This window comes from Equus asinus, chromosome 7, assembly GCF_041296235.1.
Source record: "Equus asinus isolate D_3611 breed Donkey chromosome 7, EquAss-T2T_v2, whole genome shotgun sequence".
Taxonomy (NCBI): Eukaryota; Metazoa; Chordata; class Mammalia; order Perissodactyla; family Equidae; genus Equus; species Equus asinus.
This window is the reverse complement of record NC_091796.1, coordinates 38,811,413-38,838,920: the sequence shown is the minus strand read 5'-3', so window position 1 is coordinate 38,838,920 and position 27,508 is coordinate 38,811,413. Positions and strand designations below refer to the sequence as shown.

The 27,508-nt window shown below is 38.8% G+C and overlaps 1 protein-coding gene across 50 annotated transcripts in view; it reads left to right on the top strand.

The window, feature by feature from the left end:
• DTNA (dystrobrevin alpha) overlaps nucleotides 1–27,508 on the top strand; it is a 357,744-nt gene that overhangs the window by 299,401 nt on the left and 30,835 nt on the right. For 17 of the 50 annotated variants that reach the window (XR_011504456.1, XR_011504462.1, XR_011504460.1 and 14 more), the window contains 6 exons: nucleotides 422–511; nucleotides 7,689–7,766; nucleotides 8,334–8,426; nucleotides 19,831–19,918; nucleotides 21,426–21,523; nucleotides 26,277–26,390. Coding sequence is in view for 41 of the 50 variants with exons in the window: in XM_070513217.1 (XP_070369318.1) it covers nucleotides 422–511; nucleotides 7,689–7,766; nucleotides 8,334–8,426; nucleotides 19,831–19,918; nucleotides 21,426–21,523; nucleotides 26,277–26,390 (561 nt within the window). In the remaining 9 variants the exon portion in view is untranslated. Of the gene's footprint in view, nucleotides 1–54; nucleotides 347–421; nucleotides 512–7,688; nucleotides 7,767–8,333; nucleotides 8,427–19,830; nucleotides 19,919–21,425; nucleotides 21,524–26,276; nucleotides 26,391–27,508 lie in introns of those variants that run through there. The other 33 variants (XM_070513231.1, XM_070513230.1, XM_070513226.1 and 30 more) reach the window with 6 other exon arrangements.

The following is a 27,508-nucleotide window of genomic DNA, read 5'->3' as shown; positions in this document are numbered from 1 at the left end:
TGTCAATCAGAGATAGACCCCATCCTTACTGAAGGTCATTTTATATCATTTCAGCTCGGACGGTGCTTATGGTGGATGCGTCTAGATGGATAACATGGCTTCCTCTACTCTAAAATATTCCTATAATACTTTGAGCTGTTCTGGTTCCTCCAGGGTGCATGGTACCCATTAATCCAAAATATGACCATTTCCCTTTTTTTTTTTTTTTGCCATTTTCAGTCCTTTTGGAATGTTCCCTGTGAATCACAGACGTGTTGTTTAAAGTTTGCAGTTCTTCCTATCACCCTGGAGATTGGCCTTGGTTTCTGTTTTAAGGGTGCTGTTCAATAAAGCTGTGTACACTGAACATCTCTCCTCTCTGAGTGGGCCTTGCTCTGTCCATGGGAGGTTTTAATGAGGTCTCACTGTTTGAATCCCTCAGGTTACCTGAGGGGATAAGTGCATCCAGCCCTGTGGCTGAGGAGCATTCGCTCATAAAGCTGTATGTAAATCAGCTCGACCACCACGCACGGTCAGTATCCCAGCCCTGAATCACTAATCGTAGTAGTAGTTCCATAGCTAGACTGCTAGTCATTCTACTCCACTAAAATCCTCCTGTAGTATGTCTGAGTGGAGATAGAGGTCTTCTGGGGTTCCATGAGAGTCTGTGAGAAGTTCCAACTTGAGTTCCAGTTCCATCTCAGCTCTTTCCTCTCTTTTCCAATTGTTTTATTTCGTGTCTTCATACCAGCATATATGAGATATGAGATGGATCTTCTCTTTGGATGAGTCTCTGCTTCTGTACACCAGATGGTGATGTCTTAGACTCTTGAATTAAAGAGCCTCTTGGAATGATCTTCAGCACTAACTGAGGCCAGGACAATGTCACATGGCTGGACCACAATGCAGTAAAAGACTTGAGGACTTTTACTTCTCTGTCCCCATGGGCCTGGGCCATTTTCCCCCCCAGGTAGGGCAGTCTGATTCCCATTGAAGTAGCAAGTTCAAAACGAGTCTCATGCTATCAATGCTTAATTTCTATCACTTTATGATCCTGGTGATGATCCATTGTTTATTTCTTAACCATGCTCATACACTAAGGGTGATGGAAACCCATCAAGCCAAATGTAGGTGAGAGTTAAAAGTTCTGTTCTTCCTATGACTGGAACTGAACCACAGAAATAAGACCTAGAGCTCTGCCCTCACTCCTACCTACCTAACCGCCCCTTTTAAAATCGGATAAAACCTAAAATCTAAACAAGCCAAGAACAGAGTTGGTCAGTGTTAAGGCAGCATTGAGAAAGTAGGGAAGTTTGCCATGCAGATATTTTCGTTAGCCTGAGTTTTCAGTCTTTTGTATTGTGACAGATCTTAGAAAGATAAAGCAGGATGGAGATTAATTGAAATCACTACTCCAGAATCCTCGCTACAAACTCCTGGCATTACTCACCTGGAGTCCTTTACAAGCATTCCCCTTTCATCTTCAAAGGGCACTAGGGTGTATCTTTGAAGTCTTTTAACATCCTAGTAATCTATCTCACACAGATTTACGAGTATATAACTCTGGTTACCACTGCCATCTGTCACATCCCCTGTTCTTATATCCATTTCTAGCTATATACTTGATTCCCTTTTCGCTGACTTAAAAGAAAAAAAGAAATTCTCAAAGGCACTCCTTATTAACCTTTTGAAGTCTGTATTTGTGTGTGTGTGTGTGTGTGTGTGTGTGTGTGTGTGTATGCTCAATGATGGTTAGCAGTTAGGTACAATGTAGGTCAAATAACAAAATTCATGGACTGATTCACCTCATTCATTTTCTTGATCATAACTTTATCCCCAAACCTAGATTGTTTTCTTATACATACATGAATTTATAGGAGAAAATGGCTGGATCAATGGAGATCTATCATCCACCACTAGGAAAGAAGCTCCAAGGGCTATATATGATGGGCCAGCAATATTATCTAAGCTTATGAAAGATAACCCATCATTATTGCAAATATTATTGCAAGTGTTGACACAAAGCCAGGCCCAAAAGGCCCTTTCTACCCTTCACTGCCCATAGCATTGTGCCTTTGAGTATCTGCTATCTTTGTTGGCATCATGCCCATTTTGAAAAATCTTAATTATCTTGCCAAAATCCTTGCCTAGTTTATGTGAGAGAGTTAACTAGTCCTTTCCTCTGTAAAAAAATTTCTTTAATTATGGCCATCTTCTTCATTAGCCATAATAAGGATGCTCTGAAAGTTTGAATGGCTAGGTTCTTTTACCTCCGATATCAGAAATACCACTTAAAGATTTCACAGGTATTTCTACAGTTACAACCTCTAAAGCAGTAACCACTCACAAAAGGAATCAAGTTGGCTATTCTATGTAGCATCTAGCCAGTTCTTATCACTCTCTCAAATGTTAGAAAATTGCTTCTGACTCATAGAATGTGTTGAATACAATCAAATACGATATTTTCTGGTTTGTCACAATAACACTTGGTTAATTACTAATACTATATTCAGCTCTATAGTGCGTAAGGGAAAGGCATACCACCCACCCCAAGCACCTCCCGAATCCTGAGTCTTCCCAGTGGGGCAGCATTTGTGAGTTATTTTTGTTGGCTGACTGGTTGGTCAGTTGGTTGATTGGTTTGGGTTTTCAACCACAGAAAGGTTAATTCACTGTGTCTTTTTCCGTTTTTCCAAACACTTTGCTTAACCAAAGATTCTCTACCTAGCAACCTAGGTTTTTAATCTAACTTAAAATGTTCAAACTAAATTTTAAGCATTTGTGCTTTGGTAATCTAAAGTGAATAGAAATAAAATTGAGGTACTGAATTCAGCCTTTGCTTCTGAAAAATCAAAGTTTTCTCCATGATTAATTTTCTCTAAGATTAAAACCCATCCCTTTTCAGTCAGGAAAATAGATAAGTCTATAAATCAACATCATAAAATAGAAAAACTTGTAAATCAGCCACCTGAAGATTTCTTCATTCTTCTCACACTTTTCGGGCAAGTTCGAAATTTCATGAAATTTGAAATAATCGCTCTCTGCAGATAATTCTTTATTCCATGTAGCCTCAGAAATCCACTAATATGCTAGATTTTTTTCAAATTTGAGTTACACTGGTCTTCACACTCAACTCTATTTCCTGTACTAAAATGTTAATACATAATTAAAGCCACAGTCAGCTGCTTCTTCACTTCGATAACCTTTATTCTCTTACTAGAGTTGATTTAGCTGTTGTCTGTGCATGCCCTGTACCCAGTAAACTGTTCTAGAGGTTCTCTTGGCAAAAATACAATTGATATGGGTTGGTGATATCTGGAGGACGACATAGTAAATGTAGTAAATCAAATATGACCTAAGAACTCTTATTGTTTCTTCCATGCTACCTGCTTAAGATGGTTCGACTTTCATGCCAGCCTGAATTGATGACAACTAGGTTTCCCCTGGGACACTAGATTATTTTTTAGGCTTTTTTGCTGATTTGCATGTGGCAGATATTTTATGTTTCAGATCTAAGATATTGAAAGCTAGAAAAAGAAAGGGAAAGAGAATTTTTTAAGAAATTATCTCTTGACAAAACTGACTTGTGGACTCTTTTATTGTATTTAAATTAGTTTGATGACCTTGTTACTAGACTGTGTTCGTTATAGTGAGAAGCAAAATGTTATTCACAATTCACAGTTACTTGAGGAGGGAGCCAACTTTACAAGCCATTCTTCACAAGCCCAAACCCCACACAAACATACCGATTATTTAAGAATTGATAAAAGTGAAAATATCTGTTTTTAATTTGCCATGGTTCAAATATCTTTTTCCATTTAGCCATTGTGATGATAATTATTCCACATTACATAATTTATTTATATAATATTATTGCTCTGTGAGACTGCATCCAGGACTTTTATTTAAATCCTTTTACTTTCATATTCAGTAAAAGAAAGAAATCTTTGATCAGGGCTAATATAGTAATCCAACAAGCAAAAGTGGTTTTTAAAAATATATTTCCGGTTTAAGCAAAAATCCAGGGAGAATTTTTGTATGATTTTGTCACCTTAGGACACCACTAAAATGTTTACATTTAAACAAAAATACTGGCATCAGTTTCACTCTTCAGAACTGAATTTAAATAAATAAATATAAAATGTTTTGAAATTATTCTATCCTTCTAGAACCCATTGGGTCATTGTGTGTGTGTGTGTGCATGAAAACTATTGGAAGAATGCCATTTATCTTTATATAAGCTATTTTTCAGAGGTCTGAAAAGGAATTGGTGAGAAAATAGAGAATTGTTTAGAAAAAAAAACAGTCTAAAGGAATATTTCCTGCCTCTTTTCTTTCAGCAGAACCCAAAAACTTCAAAATTTCCCTTTTCATACCCTTCAGGTAATGATTGTCATCACACCAATAATGATAATATGTATGCATAGGGATGTGCTTATACATTGTCAAGGGCCTAGTGAAAAGAAAATGACAATAATAAGAAAGAAAATATATGTATATATACATACAATTTTAAGGATAGTAGCCTTGCTTCTCTTTGTAACTCAGATTAGAAAAGATTTATCACCCGTGCTCAGGAGGACCCCCAGCTAGTTCCCAGTTTCAGAGGTTAAAAGGAAGAGTGCATTTAAATTTGAAGACAGGGCAAGTAGAAGATGGAGAAGATTTTAGAGCTAGAGTTTGGAGAAGGCCGTCGTGGCACTCTGACGTACTGACATGCCAGTCGCACTCCTTTCTCAATAGGGTCTTAGGTTCCCATGTGCTTGATCCCAAAGGCCACATGAGTTGGAAATATCACCTGACTCTCCAAGCGACTACTGTGCTACAAAATGAAAGTTTAAAAGTCTAAATTATTCTATAAAATATTGTGTGAGTACATTGCTTTGAAGAGATCATAATAAACTACATATTGTCACTATTTTCACAACAACTCAGGAGAAAATTTTTTCACTTTGTTTCCTTTCTTCAAGCTCTTTAAGAGCTGCTGAAGAAATTCTGGTGAAGATAGTTCACATGAGAAGTCTTTATAGACCCAAGTTTTAAGTGAAACCTGCCTCCCAGTCAGTTCTCCTGATCCATTTTGTTTTGAAAGAGCGGCTTTTTTTTCTTATTTTTGTCATGCGTTGGCTTCCTCTATACATGGTCATATTTTTGGCTTCCCAGAAATAGGTGATGAGGAGAAGAATTTGAGGCTAGTTTGGGAAGTACAGAAACTTTGTGGACAGTGAGTACCAAAACTTGGAAATGCTCTGGGACTAGAAATTGAGAGCTATAGCAAAATGAAATTATGGTTTATTTCCACAAACTCATAAATGCAGATAGTGTAATCCCCATATTTTCCAAAAATTGGTTTTCCCAAGAATTCATGTGGGGAGGGAAAGGAACATGAAAGAGTTTAAAGCAACACTGTCAAGGGCCAATGGAAAGACAATGACAATAAAGGGGAAAGAAATAGTCTGCATAGAATATCTGCTCATTCCCTTGAGGAAAGAAGGGACTCGGGAAGAAGAAGGAAGAAAAAGAAGAGGGCAGACAGGCAAATAAAGTAGAGGAAGGAGAGAGGGGCCCAATGAATTGGAGAGAAAGAAAGAATAAGGCCACCAAAGGAAAATCTGGTCAATTGCTCCCTTCCTACCACCAGCCCCTACATCACACTGATGTCAGCAAGGCTTCCCCAGTGCTAGTACTAGTGACCAGGTGGTAGGATGGCACTTCTGGAGCTTTATTGACACATTGCCTTCTTCCCACAAGTCTTCACCAGAGAAATTTGGAATAAACACATCCTTATGGTTGATCTTCTTGTGTTTCTTTTGTCTACTGATCCTTTCTTTCTTCCTGTGTATTCAGCATCAGAGGTCGTACCTGTACCTGTGTATTTATTAGGCTTTTAATTTAAGGAACTATCACCACAATTTCTGGGATTCAAGGGGCAAAAAAGCATAACAAAGCAGGGAAGTAGTTTAATTTGGAGGCTAGAATCATTGATATTTCACAGGGTTTTGAGTTTTGCAGCCATCTGAAATCAATTATGTAGTAGGCGCCTCAATCTTGAGTATGAAAAACAAGTTGGGGGGAGGTAATTCGGCAGCAGGGAGACTGTAGTTACTGGTTAATGAGCACAGAGGGATATGCTTCAGGAGACAAGTTTTGGAATGCTGTTTCCGTGGGATGTTGGGAAAACATCAACTATGATGACTTAAGATGTCTATTTGGTCCTGATGGGCAGCTTCCATAGTCTTAGGAGGTGGAAATCAGTATGCTAAAAATAAATCACTAAAGTCATCAGGAAAGTAAATTCTCCTAGAATATTAATAATTTCATTTTTAAAGGCAATTTTGTTTGTGTGCAGTTGTACTTTTTAAGTACAGCAGTACTTTGTGTAACAGGTGCATTCTTGAAAAGCCAAGTGAAGTCATACTTTCAACAAACATGAGGGCCTACTCTCTGCTAGACATTTTCTTTATAAATCAATTTGATTTTAAATTTATCAAAAACCTCACTACTTAAGGAGTCTTGTATATAGTATTATAAAATAAGAATTCCTATTATAATGTGCATAATTCTAATATGCTATTAATTTATAAATTTCTGGGGTTTTGTACATTGTTATCATGTACATCATGTTGTATATATATATATATATATATAAGATTTAGAACTTCTTGAAAAGTTGGGAAAGTTTATGGTAAATTCTCATAATTTTAATGCCAATAATTAAAAACTTGGTATTCAAACAAAGACAGTTAATTTTTGTATTCTTATGGTGGGGGTGGGGCAGAGTTGATAGTTTTAGGTAGACCAGTGTTGCAGGGCAAATTCTTAACCTGCAAAGGAGCAAGCTGTCTTTAAGCACATTACAGGTACAACTGTGATACTAAGAATCAACGCCATATTTCCCAGTGAAGCATGCCCAGTAGATCTTGGGTCACTTTGGCTTGGCCACACTTTATTAATTATTATCTATATTTCTATTTGTCCTTTAATAAAACTACATTTTAAACTTTAAAACTGTCATTTAAATTACTAAATCAAACGAGTGTTCCTCGTACTGAGTCTAAAATGACAAGAATCTGCTATCTTGATGGGACTCAAGATATGTTATAGACACCCCAGTATATAACACCAGTTATAGACACAAGGAATATGATTGTATATTTATAAGGCTCGAAGGTTTATTTTTCTGTTTCTCTGAAAGTCGTCTTTGCGGCTTCACAGTCAGGGTCAGCTGACTTGTGCTTGAAGTAATGTACTGCTAATATGGCAGCAATCTCTAACTAGGTAATTTTCAAGTTTCTATTCAACACAGAAAGTTAGAACATAGGGAAGGCTGGAGAAGTAAACTTCTTAAGTGGGATCTAAAGGCTGGCAGGACTTAGTGAACTATTGGACTGTTTATGTGATAGTCTGTAATGAACATTGAATGAGTTTTCATTATGTCTAGGCATATACAATCTATTTGTTAAGCACATAGCAGAGGTCAAATCTGAGATCATGGTCGCTTATGTAATTGTAATTGTGGTTCTCAGGCCAGGTTTCTATTCCTAGTTCAATTCTGTGGAAATCTGAAAACATCTTGAACATTTCAAAATAATAAGAGAGCTGTCCAAATGGAGCTTGGATCTAGACTTGGGAGTTTCTGTTGCCAGTTTCTATTCTTGAATGCATTGCCGTGTTTACGCTCTTCTTGGCTTTCCCATCTTATTAACTAGCTCTCCTCCCAAGGACAGTGAAGTAGAGCAGAACAAACTGCTGGCTAGGGCTGCTCCAGCTTTTCTGAAGGGCAAAGGGTAAGTGAAAGCCAGAGTGTACTGGAACCCTGAATTAACAAGACTAAAAATGGAGATTTCTTTTGTCAAAAATGCTTTGTGTTTGAAAGACCATCTTTGATTTAGAAAAGCAGCTCTATTATAACCCCATTAACAGCACCAAGTAGTTATTTTAAGTAGACACATCTGTGTTGTTTTCCACTTTTCCTTATTTCTTTTTCTTGTTTTAAAATGACTAAGCTTCAGATTTGATTTTCCAAAGAATACTTAATCTTTGCTTGCAACCCGTTTCAATGTGTTTACTGTACAGATGAATTCCTTGGCCTTAGGGGTTTGAAGAATGCAAATCTTTTCTCTTAAAAGTAACTTTTCCTAAATGGAAGTCTTTATTTTTAAAGTAAGTGAAATAGAATTGTGAATTTCTTTGCTTGAATTTTGCTTGTGTTTTTCACAGAACATCACTTATTTTTCCTTTATTTGGTTGATTTTCTAAATGCCTTTCCCACCACAAACTCACTCCTACCTGCTCTGCTTATTTCTGTCTGCCTCTCCTAACAACACCCTTTCTCTCCTCCTGCCCTGTTTCAGGATACAATACAGCCTGAATGTGGCAGACAGGCTAGCTGATGAACATGTTCTCATCGGGTTGTATGTCAACATGCTCCGGAACAACCCATCATGGTTAGTGCAGGTTTGGCTGCTAGACTGTCCTTAGAGAGGGGAACAGTCTGATGTCTTGACAAGCAGTCTCAGCAAGGGGAAAAGTAACTGGATGCCAGAGATGTCACCAGGCACTTTTTAACTAATTCATTTAAGACATCTTTTGTTACGTTAGTTTGGATACTTCCCAGTAATGTACTAGAATTCATATCCTTGTTTATATCTTAGTTAAAAGGACAACTTGTTTAAATGGATGCCATGCTAAATCCTAGCATTCAGGTGGCTACAGGACTCTGGGTCCCACCAGTCCTTTCTGTGTTACATGAGCCGTGTCCAATTACTGCACAATGGTGATGTCTTATTCCAAGGACATGGATATTTCTCCTGATTTGAACAATGCTCCATTCACTTAAGATAGAAATGAAAAAGAAGAAAAGCGATGGGATGGGATCATACCATGGAAATCATTCCCTTAACAATGATAACAATGGGAGAAATTGTCTCTCTGCTCTTCTGTTACTTACAAATGTTTCTGGGTAGCCATCTGATAAAGCTTGCTTTCAAGTCCAAGAATATGCAAAACTTACCTTCAGATGTGTTAAAAGTATGCATTCATATAGCCCTATGTACCAGGATAAAGGCGTTCATAAAGTTTTTCTCTTTCTATTTTAATTGTGACATGACATAGGAGATTCCTCCCATTGGTTAAAGTTACTTGGTTTTAATAATAAATGTACATTTGCAATTTGAATGAAAATGAATGGACAGACTATATATTTATCATTTGTTTCAGCCTAGTTTAGACTACTATATTACAAACACTTTCAGCAAACCAGTTCCTTAGAAATATTTCAATTTTGCTTAATAACTCTAATTTTCTCTGAACTAAGGGCTCATGGATTTTTTGCAGTTATAACTATTAAGTGAGCCAGTAGGTTAAATTCCCTTTAAAACAGCTGACCCTTTTCCTCTGCTACTTCACAGAAAGCATCCCTCAAACACATAATGGCCACTGCTCTGTCCTCATCGCCCTCACCACTTGGTATTGTTAGCCACTTTGTTTCTAGAACTCTCCTGCCTTGAACTGTTTCCTGCTTCTGACACCTGAGAACTATTTTTGCAAAATTAGTATATGAGATGATTTTAGGTGATACATTGATGAACATTTATTTGTTTTAATAGTTACATATTTATTTTAATTGGTACCTTTAAAAATATGTAACCAGCCTACTAGTTTAATTTTATACCACATCCTACTCTTTAAGGCAATAAAATGCACTCTTCAGCTAAGCCCATCTTTGTTCAAATTTTCTGAGCTCGTAGATCCAACAGTTTCTCGTCTTTCTCGCATCTCAACCTCTCAAAACTGCAAGTGGGAAGAGTGATAGCTTTAATCTTATTCCCAATGAGTTTGGCTCCCCAGTGTTATACGGCAGCTGAAACAATAGAACTAAACACTGAATTACAAAAAAAAAAAAAAAAATGTATTGGTAATCTTCAAAGAAGAATGTAATCGATATAGATTCAATCATGTCTGAAGGCAGTGATGTGATCGCACACTGAGTCCTCTCCCCCATAATTCTAAGCACACTCTGGTTATTTCTACCCACTCTTCTTTGACCTTTTCTTAATTAAAGTTGTAACAAAGAAATCTCCGAAGAGGAATGCTCAGACTTTGTCACTACCAGCCCTTTTCCCTACTCAAGTGATAAATCATACTGACTTGATGGTCACTTAAGACCGTAAACCTGTCTTAGCAGAGACACCTCACATCTACTTGATGAAAGCTAGATGAGATTTGTATTTTGAAAACAAAGCAGAATTTAAGACTGATCAATGAAGCAGACTGTGTTTTAATAGCTGCTGCCCTCCATATTTCTCATAGCCTTTTTCTGTCCTTCAAAGATTCCAACCTCTCTTTCAAATTTCTCCTTTTTTCCTTCCCTTTCCTTTCTGTTTAATTAGATCACAGCAATGCCCCACACCTGCCGTGATTATAGAAGTAATGCAGTGATGTCTCACCTCCTTTATCAGCATTATAGCTAGAGTGCTTTACCATCATTCAACTATGGTGAGATATATAATGGTAATGAGCATAATAGCTCCATTGTTTAAAGCGCTGGCCTCATGCTAAACACTGTGTTAAAAGCTTTATTTACATAATTTCCCCTAGTCCTCAGAGTAAGCCTGTAGAGTAAATACTATCATCCCCGTTTTGCAGATAGGTAAAGGTATCCATAGAGAGAGTTTACGTGACTCTCCCACAGTCACATAGCAACTCAACAGTGGAGCCGGGATTTTAACCATTGTCTACCTGATCCCAAGCTCATAACCACTAGGCTATATCGCCTCTTATAAAACTTACCTAAACACATGCCTTCCAGAAAGCTCTTCTGGGCACTCCTCCACACTGCATCCACCACATATCTATTTCCTGAAGTTGCATATTCTACTATATTATTTTCTTTCATTTTAACAAATATTTGAGCACATACTAGTAATAGGAATGGTGGTTGTTAATAAGTTACCATTTATGTATTTAGTTCCATACATTGTGATTTCTCATTTTAATTGTAAACTTCAAAAGGGCAATAATTTTATCTTCAGTCTCTTGTATCTCATCACAGCAGCCAGAATATGAATAATAAATTTTACATTTAGGAAGCACTTAAAAAATTTCAGAGCCCTTTCCCACACAATATTCAATTCGCTCATGAAAGCCCTGTAAGGTTGGATATTATTATTTCCATTTCACTGATAAGAAAATGCCAACTCAGAGATGTTAAGTGACTTATCCAAGGTCACATGCTAGCAAGGGCTTGCACGCAGGTCTTCTGACCCGGGTCCCATCTATTTTCCACACCTATTCCTCAGCCTCCCTGTCTGTGCACCTTTCATGAGATGATCTACAAACAGGAATCTAATAGATGTTCTTGATTAAAAGCTTTGTTTTTTTAATTATTCATACATGCTTCTGATTAACACTGTGTGGGGGCTTTCTCCCTATACTAACTGCTTAACACAATGGGAAACCGATTCATTTGTAAATAGTCTGCCGCTAAATTAAAGACCATGTGTCGTTGTTGGTTCTCATGTCAGATAAGCCAAATAAATGAACTGTAGCTCAGGGGAGAATTCCTGCTGTCTTCCTAATTCAGTGAAGTTTTAAAAGCCTTAATGGTTTTCGAGCACCTTCTCTAATGGGGAAGAAGGCGTCTCAAAATGTAATATAGTGAGTGCTTTTTCTGCCCTCCCTAAAGTTTATCCAGTGCCTGGGCTTGCCAGTGGTTTATAGGGACTGGCTGCGGCAGGCAGACCAAAGGGTCAGAAACCAGCCCAGAACTTCCAATCTTACTGTCATTATATCCTTGATACTTAACATTCAGAAGCTTCTGGCATATTTCTCTCAACTCTGAAAAGACCCCCTGGAAAGAGAGGGAGGGGGTACAGTTAAAGGCTAGTCTGTACTTCCATGTCATGATCGATTGCTGTCATTTAGTTACTGACTCCTGATCTCACATAACTAGATTAAAATTTGTTTTGCTTCTATGTTTTCTTCAAACATAAGAAATTGTACATTTGATGCCTACTTCTGGGTTTCATTTATGAAGTCTAGATTTTTATTGGCTTGCCTGCTTAAAACTCTTTAATAGATTCCTATGGCACTTAGTTTACAAACCAGATGCCTCACCATGGCCTACAAGCGTGTGCGTGATCTAGCCCCTGCCTACCCATCTCTCATCCTTAGCTCTCAGGGGGTCCCCCCACTCAATCGCAATGCTTAGTCACATGAGTTTTGATCAGTTCCTAAAAACAATTCCTAAAGCTGCCTCAAGACCATTATACTAGTTCTTCTCTATGCCTAGAACATTCTTCCCCATTTTACCCCTGCCCTCTCCTTCCACACACGCATGCACTGGCTCCTTCTCTGGCTTCCAATCTCAGATTAAAAGTACCTCCCCACCTAGGTATCCTGTATTAGTCTCTATCATGATATACTATCTATTTCATTCTTACCATAACTGCAATGATTGCCTGGTTGGTTGGTTGGTTTACTGTCTACCTTCCCCTTACGGGGCAGGGACCTTCTCTGACTTGCTCATCATCATGCCTCTGGCACCCAGCACAGTGCCTGGTGCACAGCAGGTGTCCAATAAACATCTGTTGATGTTGTAGGATATTGATAGTGCTATAGGTATAAAATTCCCTCTCATCCTAAACAAAATTGTTAGAAGTCCTCAGAAAATCTTTTATACTAGTAAAATAATGATTTTTACTATTAAAAAAATCACCGATTATAAATGGGCCCTTAAATTGAACATTTAGTGTTAGAGTATAAAGTAGATGAAAAAGCAGGATATTAAGCTTGACATAGATAGAGGTGGTAAACATGGATAAAGACGAGCACCAGAAATTCACTGATGTGGCAAAAGCAACTGATGGGGGCGAAAGAAAAGAACTGAAAGTGATAGGGCAAGAATAGAAAACATTTTTTAATGCTCTGTGATCTCTTCCACTTTGTATTGGTTCGCTAAGGCCACTATAACAAAATGCCACAGACTGTGTGGCTTGAACAACAGAAATTTATTTTCTCACAGTTCTGGAGGCTGGAAATCCAAGACCAAGGTGCCAAGAGGGTTGTTTCTCCTGAGGCCTCTCTCCTGGGCCTGCAGATGGCTCCCTTCTCACTGTGCCCTCGCATGGCCTTTTCTCTGTGCGTGTACCTCCCTAGTACTCTTCCTCTTCCTGTAAGGACACCAGTCATACTGGAGTAGGGCCTCACCCTTATGCCCTCATTTTACTTTAATCATCTCTTTAAAAGCCCCGTCTCCACATAGTCACCTTCTAAGGTCCTGGGGGTTAGGGCTTCAACACATAAATTTGGAGGAAGACACAATTCAGCCAATAACACATTTCCACTCTGAATCCACTGAATTGTATGCCTTTAATACTTCTAATGTGTAGGCTAAGATTTGATTGACCATTTTCAGTAAATATTGTTGCTTTTGAAAAATGTAAATTTATTGCAGCCTGTTGAAAGAAGAAAGAAATCCTTATGTCCTTACTGACAGTATCTCTTTTGTATGAGTTTTCATTTCCTTGTTAACACTGCTCCTTTTCTTCAGCAAATGTTTAGGAGCTTTGGTTATAGAACTAGACTTCTGAGAAAGACGTTTCCTTAGAATCCTAGAAATAGAAATCTGAAGAATGTCATACCACCATGCACATGTCTGCATTGGCTGCCTTGTACCCATGGAGGTCTTCTCAGCATCATCAGATCATAAATTAATTTTAAGAAGAGTCCATTTCCCTGTTATAGATTCTAATACATTTAAAGTTTCCATGCAAAATGAGAGTGACACTACCAATCTGATGAGATTATTGATGTAAATTACTAGCATAGTACTGGGCACAAGGAAATAACTCAATGTTAGTCCTTCACTTAATTTTGACAAGGATTAAAGGCATACAATAAGTTAGCTTTTAAAATCCCATTTTGTAAAACCTGTCCATTACAGTATAACAGAAAGGATCTGATAGCTCATGGACATTCATCAATGTTGTTGAATGGATGAACTTCAGAGCGTTCTTTCTCCAACTTTGCTAAAATAAAGAACTCGGAATGAGACATAGTCTTATACGTTGCTTGATAAATTGCACAAAAAAGGACATTTTGATTAAAAATTCATGGCAGTAGGCAGCTTTGCACACAGGAGCAAGGAGAAAGAAGAGAAGTCTATCACGCTAAGCTAACTCCTTCCTTTGTTGAGGAAATCAGAGATGTGAAGACCACCTATTGCTTCCGTAAAATCCTTGATTGATTCAACTGAACTGTCTTCCTTCTTTTTGGTATAACCTAGAATACTGGCCAGTACCCAATCATATTTTCTTGAACAAAAAGCTAGTTTATAGATAAGGAGGTGATGGTGCAAAAATAGTCATACCAAGACAGTATTACCTGCTTTTTAGAGATAAGGGTAAAAAGAATACTTCCATTGACTCTTACCATGCTCCAAACACTTTACATGGGAATTTTCTCAACAAGCCATGAGGTAAGTTACTACTGCATCCCTGTTCTATAGATGAGAAAACTGAGGCACAGAGAGATTAAGTGAGCTGCCCAGAGTCACACAGCTAGTAAGTGAAAGGGCTGGGATTTGAATCCAGAAATGATCCAGTCGAACCTCCCACCCACTCTTTTATAACATCCCTACCAGTTATTCACCCCTCCTAAGAGTCTACACTTCTTTTGAGTGGGAGCTTACCTCTTTCAGACACCGTCTGTTTTCCTAATCTTTAAAACAACAACAAAATGTGAACCAAAAGAGAATTTGCCATGATTGGTGGGGGGGGAGATCTGATGTTGATAAATATGAACCAGTATAATGACATTTCTGTGAACTTCGGCACCTGTACAAAGCAGATAAGAAATCTGTATGCAGCAATAGAGTATGTCTCGACTTGTAACACTGTCAAATGTGAATTCACAGTTCAGTTGTAGATGGCATGGCTAGTATTAAAGTACAGTGATTCATCTCTATTCTTCTGATTTTCTCAAAGTGTTGAGGGTACATGCAGAGCCAAGAAGGATAGAGAAGAGGCAGGCCAAAGACCATGACATTGAAAGCCTGAGAGAGCTAACCTTGATTTATTCTTTTGTCCAACTAAGTCTTAGGTAGTTCCTGCTGTATTCTAAGCACTGTGCTAAGATCTAATGGTGAAAAGACTGAACCATTCTGTCCTCAAAGAAGTTACGGTTTAGTGAAGAATAAAGACAAGTGAAAAGGTGATTAAAATATGAAAGGATAGCAGCTGCAATAACTGCCATGCAGAGTGCTATGGAGTAGATGAGGAGCAATAAGCCCAAATTTGGAGGTTGGAGGTGAGGGTAGGAAATGACAGTGAAAGCCAACAGCAGGCTGAAGAGGAATTAGCCAAGTGGAAGTGGGCAGAGGAGGCAGAAAGATTGTTGAGAGCAGAGAGAATGTGGTGCATTTGAGGAACTTAACTGTGGTAAGGCTCCTAGTAAAGGATGTAGCTATATTACGCAGGACCTTATAAGCCTTATTTAGGAGTTTCAAAAATGAGAACGTATTGAAGGATTTTATGCATAGGATTGTTACAGCCCACTTCACTCTTGAAAGAGTACTGACTGCAGGATAGAAAATGAATTGGAGGGAAGAATAAGTCTAAATGAGAGCGACCTGTTGAGAGGGCTTTACGCTACTTTAGAATATGATGGCGTTGGCCTGGAGCAAATCAGTGACAATTGGAACAGAAGGAAAAGGAGGAATTCGAGAGTTTGTAGAAGGTAGAACACATGACCTTGGTGGACACTTAGTTATAACATAGTTCAAGTCAGGGTCTTGTTAAAGGAGTTTGAAGACATCGCTATAGAGAAGCCATTATTATGGTAAGTTTTTATTATTATTATCTGTGAAGATAGCCATTTTGTGATTTCCTGCCTTTTCCTTTCAAACCAGTCATTAAAGAGCCAACAATTGAAGCTTTGAGAGTTAGTTCATTTCCCTGTCCATTCTTCGGTTCCACAAAACCACTTCTCCGGCCCGAGAATCACTCCATTCCTTTCCACCCTGACTCTTCTGCTCTCTGATTCCAGAAGGCCTGAACAGGGCTCTATCCCACCACATTTTGCTCTCAACCAACTGCAAAAGATAGGATATAACCTCACAAAGTAGTCCTCCACTTAAGTGTCAACTAACAATGCCCTTTCAGGCAGTAATCCTCCTGTTAGCTATTTGCAATTTAGTACAAGAGTAGTACATGAGGTCTAATGACCTTTAAAGTTAATCTCTAGTGATAAAACTCCAGTTACCACTCAGACAAAGGGAGAAAATAGTGAGAGAAAACATAGAAGTATTTCTGGTGCCCTTTGGGTCACATTATGATTTGGTTGACTTTCCCAGGCCTGGAAGTCAGAACAAGACTGCAGAGAAACCAAAGAAATGTGAACAAACCCTGAGATCCCAGAAATCTTTGCTAAATCACAATTTAGTAAGCCCTAGCTTAGCTGGGACCACTTGAATTGCCTAGAATGCCATTTTGAAATCTTTAGCACTACATACTGGCTGTGCATTTAAGGTAGAAAGTGGAGAGCTTTCAAAATAATAGATTTCCCCATGCTGAAATGCTGTCTACACAGCAGCCACTTTTTAATTCATCATGGTCTTGTAGCAAGATTACTGATTATAAAGTCTTGAAATGAATAACCAGGGATGGAGAAAGTGTGGGAATTGGTATTTCTTTAATGATTTAGGGATTATTGGCCATTCGTTTTCAACTATTTGTAATTGAAGTCTTGAAATAATGGAATTTATCAGAGGAATGCCTCATTCACCCTTGTATAATTTGAACATACTGAAATGGCACATGTGGACTCATAAATCGTTTGTGTGCACAAAGGGATAATATATCACTTCACCCCTCATTCACTCAGTGCTGGAGGGAGGAAAGGCATGGAAGTATGAGTTATAGCTTACTAGACAGAATCCCATAACTTCACGTCTTACATTTCCAGGAGGCTTTTTCTATGTAACCTTCATATTATTTATACTTTCTGGTCATTCACAATAAAGGACACTTTTATCATGAGGTTTTTTAATCAAGGTTTTTAAAAATTATTTGTTTATCAAAACACTCAGAAATATTTTTGACAAAGTCGCTTTCAGGCAGTCAAACAGATCATGGTCCTAGGCTTGGAACAATGGGCCCTGTTGTCTACACAAACTGTCTTGAGTTAGGCGTGTAGTCTCTAAACACCAGCCTGAAATGATAAACATGTTAAAATCAAATTAAATTGTTTCTTTGTGGGGTAAATTTATGTTTAAAACAAAGGCAGTATAACTTTCTCTTTCTTATTAAAGCTGTAACAATAAATTCAGTTATTTTTAACCACTGCAGAGTGCAGACATTGTTATAAAGACAAACATCTGTTTTAAAGCATCAGTTTTCCAGAACCAATTCTTTTTACTATTAAAATTATTTTCTTACTCCAAGTCTTTTGTATGCTGATGGAAATCTCAATCCATAGGGACTGATACTACACATATGTGAGCCTGGAATCCTAAAATTTTCTGTCACAAGGAAATGTTTGTAAAATATCACATATGCTATATGGATATCAGTTAAATACTCATGAAAAATGATCTCTTCTGTATGGTTTACATTTGGGGTTCATGTGTTTAGATTTTCTATTTTATTTTCAATACTTTCCAAATCTTTACTACTCAAAGTGTTGTCCTTGGATTGGCAGTATCAACATATCTCGAAAGCTTGTTAGAAATGCAGATTCTCAGGTCCCAACCTACCCTACCACCCCCAACTATGGAATCAGAAACTGTATTTTCACAAGATCCCTAAGTGATATGGGTATGCACTAAAGTTTGAGAAGCCCTGCTCTAGATAGTTGCTGACGGTAGATGGTAGATGGCATTTTAACGGAGACAACAATTGTTAATGAATCTGAATGGTTTGCTTAAGAGGCAAAATAATAATATTGTGTTAACTAACACTTTTGAGCACTTAATGTGTTCTAGGCATCATACTAGCTTGATGCTTTTTATATGCATTATCTCATTGGAGCAACAGAAAAAAGAAGACTCGTTTTCTGAGGATTAAGAAGTGACTTGGTAAATAGAGAATTTTAGGAATATTCCAGGTAGTTATCACAGCCCAGAGAAAATGGCTAAATCTAGACTGGAAGAATTCAAGATAAGAACAGGTAAAGTTTACATGTGAGGAGGATAGACTAGAGCCGAGATAATGGAGACAGGAATGTCTTCCAAACGACAAGGAAAAATGTTACAGTAATGGATTCAGCCAGCCAGGGAAGGGCCATTTGGAAGTGACATAGCTAATATTCTGAATATTGATTTTCACTCATCTTCTTGCTTTACAACAAAGGTTAGAAGACTATGTTGTATGTTTACTTTATATGTAAATGTACATATGAATAATATAAATGTATGTTAATTTATATGGATCCAAGTCTTTGCAATGAATAATTTTTACAATCTTAATATTGGCATAGAAGTATGTCATTTTTAATATATTATCATGAGTATTAATTTTTTTTCTTAAGGAACAGACTTAAGTACAAGAGCCATTGGAGGAAATATAAGTATATTTGGGGATGAGAGGGACCAGTTTCTAATCTTGATTCTGACCCAATACCCACCATAAAAACTGATAAACTATACTGTGACCAACTAGCCTATTAAGGGGATTAGTGTTATTGGTGTGTTTCATAGAATTTTTTTTTAATGGCACCCAAAACTTAGTCTTGAGTTACGGACCTTCTGAAAAATGGGAGAGTTGATAATGCTTCTATTTGCATTAGCTTTTTAGGGACTTAGATCATCCTTATTCTAGTATGAACAATTTCTGTAAATTTGTAGGAGACACTATGCAATTCCCATTAATGTTGCTAGAAGCCACTACTATAATTCCACTTCTCCAGAAGTAAATATCAAATGGCAATATTACTGGGTAATAATATTTTAGATGAGAATTATATTAGTTCTTTATTTCTACATAACAAATTACCCAAAAATTTAGCAGCTTAAAACAAACATTTATTATCTCACGGTGGGTTGGGAATCCAGGTTTAGCTTAGCTAGGTGCCTGTGGCTCAAGGACTTTCATGAGGTTGCAATCAAGCTGTTGGCTGGGGCTGCAATCTCATCTGAAGGCTCTATCCCGGGGGATTCATTCACAAGGTTATTGACTGGCTTCAGTTCCTCATCACATGAGCCTTTCCACAGGCTGCCTTGTGACACGTTAGCTAGCTTCCCACAGAGCAAGCAATCCAAAAGAGCTCAAGAGAGAGAAAACATGCCCAAGCGGGAAGCTATGATCTTTTTATAACCTAATCTTGGAAGTGACATTCCATTACCTATGCTGTATTCTATTTGTTAGAAGCAAATCAGTAAGTTCAGACCATACTAAAGGGAAAGGATTACACACAAGTGTGAATACAAGGAGGTGGGGATCACTGTAGGCTGACCATAATTGGGGTTTTTTTCATCTTGCTTCCATATTTTCTAACATGCCTATTTTGGACATGTAGTACTAGTATAACAAGGAAATAGAAATGTTAAAGGTAATAAAATTAAACTCAAGAGAAAATATTCTTTTATCAGAAATGTTGATCAGAAAAGTCACTTTTCTTTGGAGCTTTCTAGTACGGCAATTGAATTGACTGAAGACAAGATTTATTAATGAGCTTCCTGGATACAAATAAGATCACGCTGTGATTCCAAGTCTGAGATCATTAAAAGGGTTTTGTATAGCTTTCAAATTTTTGCACTGAAAAATTGAAATAGCAAATCCCCCCTGGTGGTAATATGAGTACATCAGTCTTTCTCATTGTCTAACAGTCTCCTTCTTGCTCTGCTCTCAATAGTATGCTTGAGAGTTCAAACCGGCTTGATGAAGAGCACAGGCTGATTGCCAGGTACGCGGCAAGACTGGCAGCAGAGTCCACTTCGTCTGTAAGTAGTTTGAGTGAGAGGATGGCGTGTTCATTGTTATCCTTATAGTTGGTGCTACAACGGCAGAGCTGAAGAGTTGCTGCTGTATGGCCTGCAAGACCTAAAAATGATCTGGCCTCCCACTGCTTCCATTTTTTCACTTTTCAGCTATCATTCTGGTATGGCATAAATCATACCGTGAGATATTCTGCTACATTGCTGAACCAGCCCAACACCTGATTTCCCTGGATAATTCCTGATCAACTAATGTAAAGAGCAAAGCAACGATTCAAATCCAAAAGTGGCTCAGATGAGTTTCTACTTTCATCAATATGTAAAATATATATTATAAAGAGAAAATTATATAATGAAATCAGAAGAAAAACCTGGATCACAGATCAAGGCTGCCATATGCCAAACTTAGCTATAGAATGCCATTTAGGATATAAAACATAGGACCTCAGATTTTTCATTAGCAAAACAAATCACTTCTTTGTCAAAAGAAATGCTAATTAAAAATCACAGAAAAGCTTTATGAAAGCCAGACCTTTGCCAAGCTTAACCTTTCCTACAATCAGGTTTCTGGACCTTAAAAAGCAAGCTGAGTTTCCCCATGTCTTTGGGCTTAGGCACTTGGTGCCATTTTTATAAGCTTGGCATTCTTTGGTAGAAAGATTAGTTGTGATTTTTCAATTTATTTTAAAAACAATAAATATTGACTTTGAGGAATTTCTGTAATACATATATACCGCATTTGTATACATGTCTATGTGTGTGTGTGTATTTAGTCAAGGGTTAATTTGTATGTGTATATATATATATATAATTTGTTGAGTTAATTTGTGTGTGTGTGTGTATATATATATGAACATATATATACATATATATGTGATTATATAAGAATAGAGAAAGCTATGATTTATGTACCAGTTGTTAAAGCTGGTTTCATGACCAGGAATGATGAGCTGGTTGGTATGAATGTAGAAGAAGTATGTATATATGGATTTATGTATCCATCAATGCAAATTAACATATATGAATAAAGAAATGCTAAAAGTATATTAACAAAAGGAAATTTGTATTAATGATGACTTTAAAACGATGAAATTTTTCATTGTACATTACAGTGATTGAACAGTAATTCTAGAGAAGAAGCCAGCTCAACAGTGAAGCATTTTTTAAACCCACCTACATAGAGAATAGTTGCAATGGAGACAGCGTGGCAAGAATGAAATAGCTCCCCAAAGACTTCAAGTCAGAAAGCTAAAAAACTATTTTTCCTATGTTTGGTGTATCTGCCTGCCAAAAAGAATTCTGTTCTGCTTTCCATTGCAGAGATGTGCTCCAGATCCACAGAAAAGTTGGTCCTTAGGAGAGGAATAGCAATTTAATTTTACATATTTGCCTTTTTTGTTTTGATAGAAATAGTTTCTTCTTTCATGTCTACATATCTCATGGTTCCTGTCTTCTCAAACGCATGTGAGTTCCCATTCCCAGGATTAAATAATGTGAACCACATATTTTACAGCAGCCGACTCAGCAGAGAAGCGTTCCTGACATCTCCTTCACCATTGACGCAAATAAGCAACAAAGGCAGCTGATCGCAGAACTAGAAAACAAGAACAGGTAAGGCTTTTTAGACATGCTGGCTTTTTGATCAAAGCGTGTGTTCATTAACCTATAGTCATGCTTTAAAATATCCAACTTTTTCACCCTGTATGCACAGTTAAGAGAAAACATCTAGAGTCAGTGATGCTGGCTTCCAAAAAGCTACTCTTTAGATTTCAGATCTTCAGAAGTTTCACGAAAAAACTATATATATATATATATATATATATATATAGTTCTGAGATGTCACTGCAATTAATGTTTTCTCCCTAGACAGTCTCATCTTCCTTTTAAGGACGCGCTTGTTTTTGTTAAGGACCTATCTAATGCAGAAGGGCCTTCCTGAGTGCTAGGAGAAAAGTCACTCTGCCACCCAATGATAAGTAGAAGGCTGACCAGGGAAGGGCCCTGTAAGGACCCCAGGCTGAAAGAGGCATTTGGCATGACACCACCATCACCAAGTCGTTCAGGCCAAACATCTCCAGATCCAGCCCATCAGCAGGACCTTTCTTTATTCAACACGGATTTGTTCAGTCTACCCCAATGGCAGATCCCAAAGACTGTCCACTTCATCTCCACCATTACTACTCAATCCAACCTGTCATTTTATAAAATACAAACCATATCATGTTATTTCCTGTTCAAAACCCTCTGACGGTTTCCATCATGCTTTGACTAACACTTACCCCTCTCACCATGGTTGGCAAGGTCTTACCTGACCTAATTCCTGTCTGCCTTTCCAGCCACAGCCCACCCTTACACTCTTGCTTCGTGCAGCTTCTTTCTTTCTTTATAGCCTTCACATAGGTTGTTCATAAGTTCAGCTTAGAAAGCTCTTCAGGGTCTCTGCATGGATGGCTCCTTCTGATCGTTAAGGTCTCGGCTCAAATGTCACCTCCTAAAGGACCACCTAGCTAATCTTGCCCACTGCCACCCACCCCAGGAACCACTCTCTTTTACAGCTCTGTGTGTGTGTGACTTATCACAATCTGAAATAATCACATTTATATGTTTGTTTTCTTGTTTATTGTCTGTCTTCCCTGACTGAAATGGAAGTTCTTTGAGAACAAAAGCCATGCCAAATGGCCCCTGGATTCCAGAACCTTGCCTGGCACTTTGTAGAGACTCAGTAAATATATATTGAGTAAGAAAATAACAAATAGCTGAGTCAGAACTCAAACTCAATGCTGACTAAGCCCAACATAGGAACAAATTGTACATTCTATATGTCTTAGAATAGCACCAAAATGTCTTAATGCTTAATCCCATTCATAAACACTGATGCCACTACTGCGATCAAAATGATAAGGTAGGAGGTCGTGATCATTGTTCCATGCCTGTAGAGTATGACCTGAGAACTGGTCAAAGTATCCTTTAAAGAAAAGAAAATACTTTGAAGAAAAGGGAATTATGACTATTTAGAAAGGCAATAGTGCTCTTAAGATAAAAATAAACTACATGTTCATGAAAAGCAAAGCTCTATTCCCTTCTCCCCTCCCTGTCCCCCAGCTGAAAGAAATTTCTCCTGTTGCTTTCTCAGCAAGAGGCCCAGGAAGGATGTAATGGATGGAGAAGATCTCCATCAAAGTTTCAATAAGGAGCTGCTGTGTCTGTATCACAAGGCACCCTCAATGTGAGCTAAGGCCCATGTAACTGTGCAAGAGGCCATTGTTTGGGAGCTCTTTGAAAGTCTGAAATGACTAAGGGAGAAGACTTGGAACACCCAGAGCAGGGTTTCTTACCCTGGGATGTCAGGGTATCTGTGAAATCCCCAAATTGTAAAAGTGCTGAGCACAGAATAAGTGGTTTGTAAGTATCTAGAGAAATATCCTTCAAGGGAAGATACTTCTTCTTAGTCCAGCCAGAAGAAATGTGTAGAATTGGGAGGCAGGCAAGCAAATCAGCTGGGATTTAGGTGGCTCAGGCCTCAAGCCTCAGGTGTGGGCCACCAGCTGACAGTGAGGTCCAATAGTACAGAAGATCCTACAGAGCCAGACTCCTTAGTGTAGCTCTGGGCTCAGCTGGGGCCATGGGGATGCCCACAAGTTAGGGCCAGAGGATGGTTAGAATTACCAATGAGTTCCAAGATAGAAACGTCAAGGAGAGAAGAAATGTCAGTTGAAAAACTTATCCTCAGTGACCCAGACGCACCAAGATGCCTTCCTAGACTGTACCATCCAAAGGGAACCAAATACTTCAGAAAGCAAATGCTAACTTGGAGGAAACAATGAAAATGCTTATGAAAAATTTTCATACTTTCTTCAAAGTATGCTTTAGAGAAAAAATTAAAAGGAAGGTACAGATTTGGTTGGCACATTTTCACATTCTTAGAAAAAGACTAAAATGAAAACTCACAGGCCCACAAACACCTTATCGTGGTTGCAGTGTTCCCCTACTCTCCCACCTCCGCGAAGCACTTTGTTTTCCCTTCCAATCCTCTGCTTCCACCAGGCACGGGGATAGCACACCTGAGGGGAAATTGGGACTTTCTTTAAGGCAATACCCCAGGGATATCTGCCTCCATGTGAGACTCCAGAATCAGCAGAAAGAACCTGGCTGTGGCATGATATCACTCTTACTGCTTGTTTCCAGGACATTTTTGGATTACATTCTCTGAATGCATGTTTTTAGGATCAGAGAGAGAGTAATGAAATGGGAATGAGAAGAGATGGCAGAAAGAGAGCTTCATCCTGTCCCTGAGTTCTTTCACGGCCCCTAGAGTTCCGCACCCCATGCCTGATGAGTTCTAGTCCATCTTGAACTTATCACTGTAGGCCAGCAATGTCACATTCTCCAAAGACCCCAGAACCATGTCCCAGAAGCCAGGTCACACTCTTGCACCATGGAAATTCACCCCAGGGGTCCCATGGTCTCCAAGGTGATGATTAACTCAATAATCAGATGTCTAAACTTCAGGGAAGGATGGAGCTGCTCACTTCACTTCATGACTACCCTAGGTCAACATGGACATTTCAGCACTGATCTTTAGAAGATAATGCTTCCTTCCTTGCAGGAGCCAGTTGTGGTTAGTATTAGCAGTAGCGGGACTCTTCAAATTGCATTATATAAGTTGCAGCATGCCTGGGCTACACCAGTCAGAGCAAGTGCCAGAAGACTGAGGGAGTCTGATGTATACGGGCTTTGAGCTACCCAGCCTGAGTTCAAATCACCTCTACCAGATACTTGTTATTGGCAAGTCCATTAACCAGTCTGTGCTTTGATTTCCTCATTCATGAAACAGATAATACTAGCACCCATATATAATAGAATTTTTCTAAGGATTAAATAAAATAAGATTAAAGAAGATAGCACAGTTCCTGGATCTACACTAAGTGCTCAATGCTTATTACATATCTTACCATTATTTTTTCTTATCAGAGCTGCTTCTCTCTTCCCCTTCCTTGGGCCAAATGACTCTGCCACGATTCTGTTCTTAGAATGAACAAGGAGAACTAGTGGGAGTCATGGAATATCAGGATGTTAGCCCTGAAGGAGATCTTCGAATTCCAAGTTCACTGGTGTTCCGGCTGAGTTCTGTGGGACCCTGAAGATGACAGAGGAAAGCCTAGGAGCACAGGGGCCCAGCCTTTCTTTATCCAGAGCAGCTCCCTTTTAACTGTTTGACATATTGGGTTTTCATAGAAGATTTCTTTTAAAGATTTCCATCATGGAACACCAAGGGGGACAAAAAAAGGTTGAAAACCACTGAATTGTGGTCCAACCTTCTCACCATACCCATGAGAGGTGCAGTGACTGGTAATTAGCTTCTTGATTCTTGTGTGTTTGTGAAGCAGACAGTTGTAAAGCAGTCTGTCAAATGGAAAGCCAACTCCTTTGCTCCCCAAGTTCACCTTCCATTCTTGGTGCTTTGTTCTGTCTTTTTGGCTTTCATGCATTTTGTTGGGTAGGGAGACTGACCCTTCCCCCAACAACACATGACTTGCAACCTTGCTTAATGGCTTCAAACTCACTTAAGGATAATTTGCCTTACACAGGTCACCTACCCTTTATGGCCGGCCTAATGTTCACCTCAGTACAGGGCAGCCCAGGCCCCAACATCAATAATAGACTGACGCATCTCACCCCTGACAGAGGTCATGCCAAGAGCACTCTTATGTCACAGACTCAATTACAGTGAATCCTTTTAAAAGCACTTTCCTTCTAAGGCTACCCTCATTGAGATCCATCGTTAAGGCTGAAAATGTTAAGAAAAAGAGAAAGAATCTTGCCTAACTGAGTTGCTTCTCAGATAAGTTCAGTGAGAGGAATTTCATTCCTGGTGAGAAAATGGGATTATTTAGCTTTGTGAAGAGAGTACCATTTATCCTTATTTTCCCTCCAAGCACCTCGTACTTGCTGCCGGTACTTTATGGTGTCAGACTGCGATCATAAATAATAGGAAGATGTATTTTTGTCTCTTAAGCAGGGCACTTCTCAACGTTGAACACATTACCACGGCATTACGTTACTTACCAGAGAGATTATTAGATCCTGGTGAGAACACTCAGCTTGAAGGCTCCAGTGACATACTGCAGAGTCTTCATGGTTGGATGTTCTGGAGATGAAGACAGTATCCTCTCACCCACAGCACCAACTAGCTACAGCCAACGCCTCGTAAACACAGTTGGCTAGTGAGGGTCTGTTCTGCCCCAAAACGTAGGATGAACCCCTCTTTCTTTGTTCTAGTGGCCCTGATCTGCTCGGATATTAGATCCTGGATATCCTGGAAGTCAACTGACCCTGGTTTCTTCCCTTCCTCCTCTCTCCCAAGAGAAATCTTACAGGAGATCCAGAGGCTGCGGCTAGAGCATGAACAAGCTTCTCAGCCCACTCCAGAGAAGGCGCAGCAAAACCCCACTCTGCTGGCAGAACTCCGGCTCCTCAGGTAAGAGAGGAACCCAAGGCACCTCAAGGAATGCAGGTGTTTGAGATCTTCAATAAAGTCTAAGTGTCGAGCTTCTGGCCATTTTCTAATGGTCCCTAAACACCCTAGCAGCTGACGTTGGTTTGCTTTTTTTTTAATATCACATATCTAACTTTTGAGATTTGGGGGATTGGGGAAGAGGCTGTTTATATTTTAATCTTTCATTTAATACAGAAAAAAGGAAATGGTTCCTTTGGGTCAGGAGCAAAATCCCTCACTAGAAAAAATTTGAATTCAACTCTTTTTAGTCATTTGCACTATCAATAATATGTTTATGATGCAAGTGGTCAATGAAACAAACACACAAACAGCCTCATAAACATCACAGGTTTTTACATTTGAAAATTTACCGGGCCCGGCCCCATGGCCAAATGGTTAAGTTTGTGTGCTCCGCTGCGGCAGCCCAGGGTTTCACTGGTTGGGATCCTGGGCGCAGACATAGCACTGCTCATCAAGCCATGCTGAGGCGGCATCCCACATGTCACAACTAGAAGGACCCACAACTAAGAATATACAACTATGTACCAGGGGGCTTTGGGAAGGAAAAAAATTAAAAACCTTTAAAAAAATTTACCTATAACCCATAAAAGGGAGTCATTTTCTCTAAATCTTGGTCCCCAATAGCTTTACATATAGATCTTAAAAAATAGACTTCGTGCCTTCTTGTTTTGCAAATGAATTAAAAGACCTGGTGTTATCTGCTCTGTCATCATAAAATCTTTGAGTTGGAAAGGACCTTAGAAAGTCATCTGGTTCAACACCTGAATTTCAGTGCGCTTCTCCGAGTCAGAAAGGTAGAGAGCAGCAGGACACAGATGAGGACTGCAGTGCCTCCCACCGCGCCCACGTGCAAAAGGAAAGTTGTACTGTGGGCTTCTCAGAAACCCCTGTCAGAATTAGAGTACCATTTGCTTCATCCATACAAAGTGACCAAATTCAGCAGAGTCTGTATGGCTGTGTTTGGATTTTACCAAGTCCCTATTGATCATAGTCATGGGTGTTTCGGGGGGTTCCGTCCCAGCCCTGCTCTTCGGATATGTTAACATCTGAGCACAGCTGCACAGCTGGCCCAGGCTGCA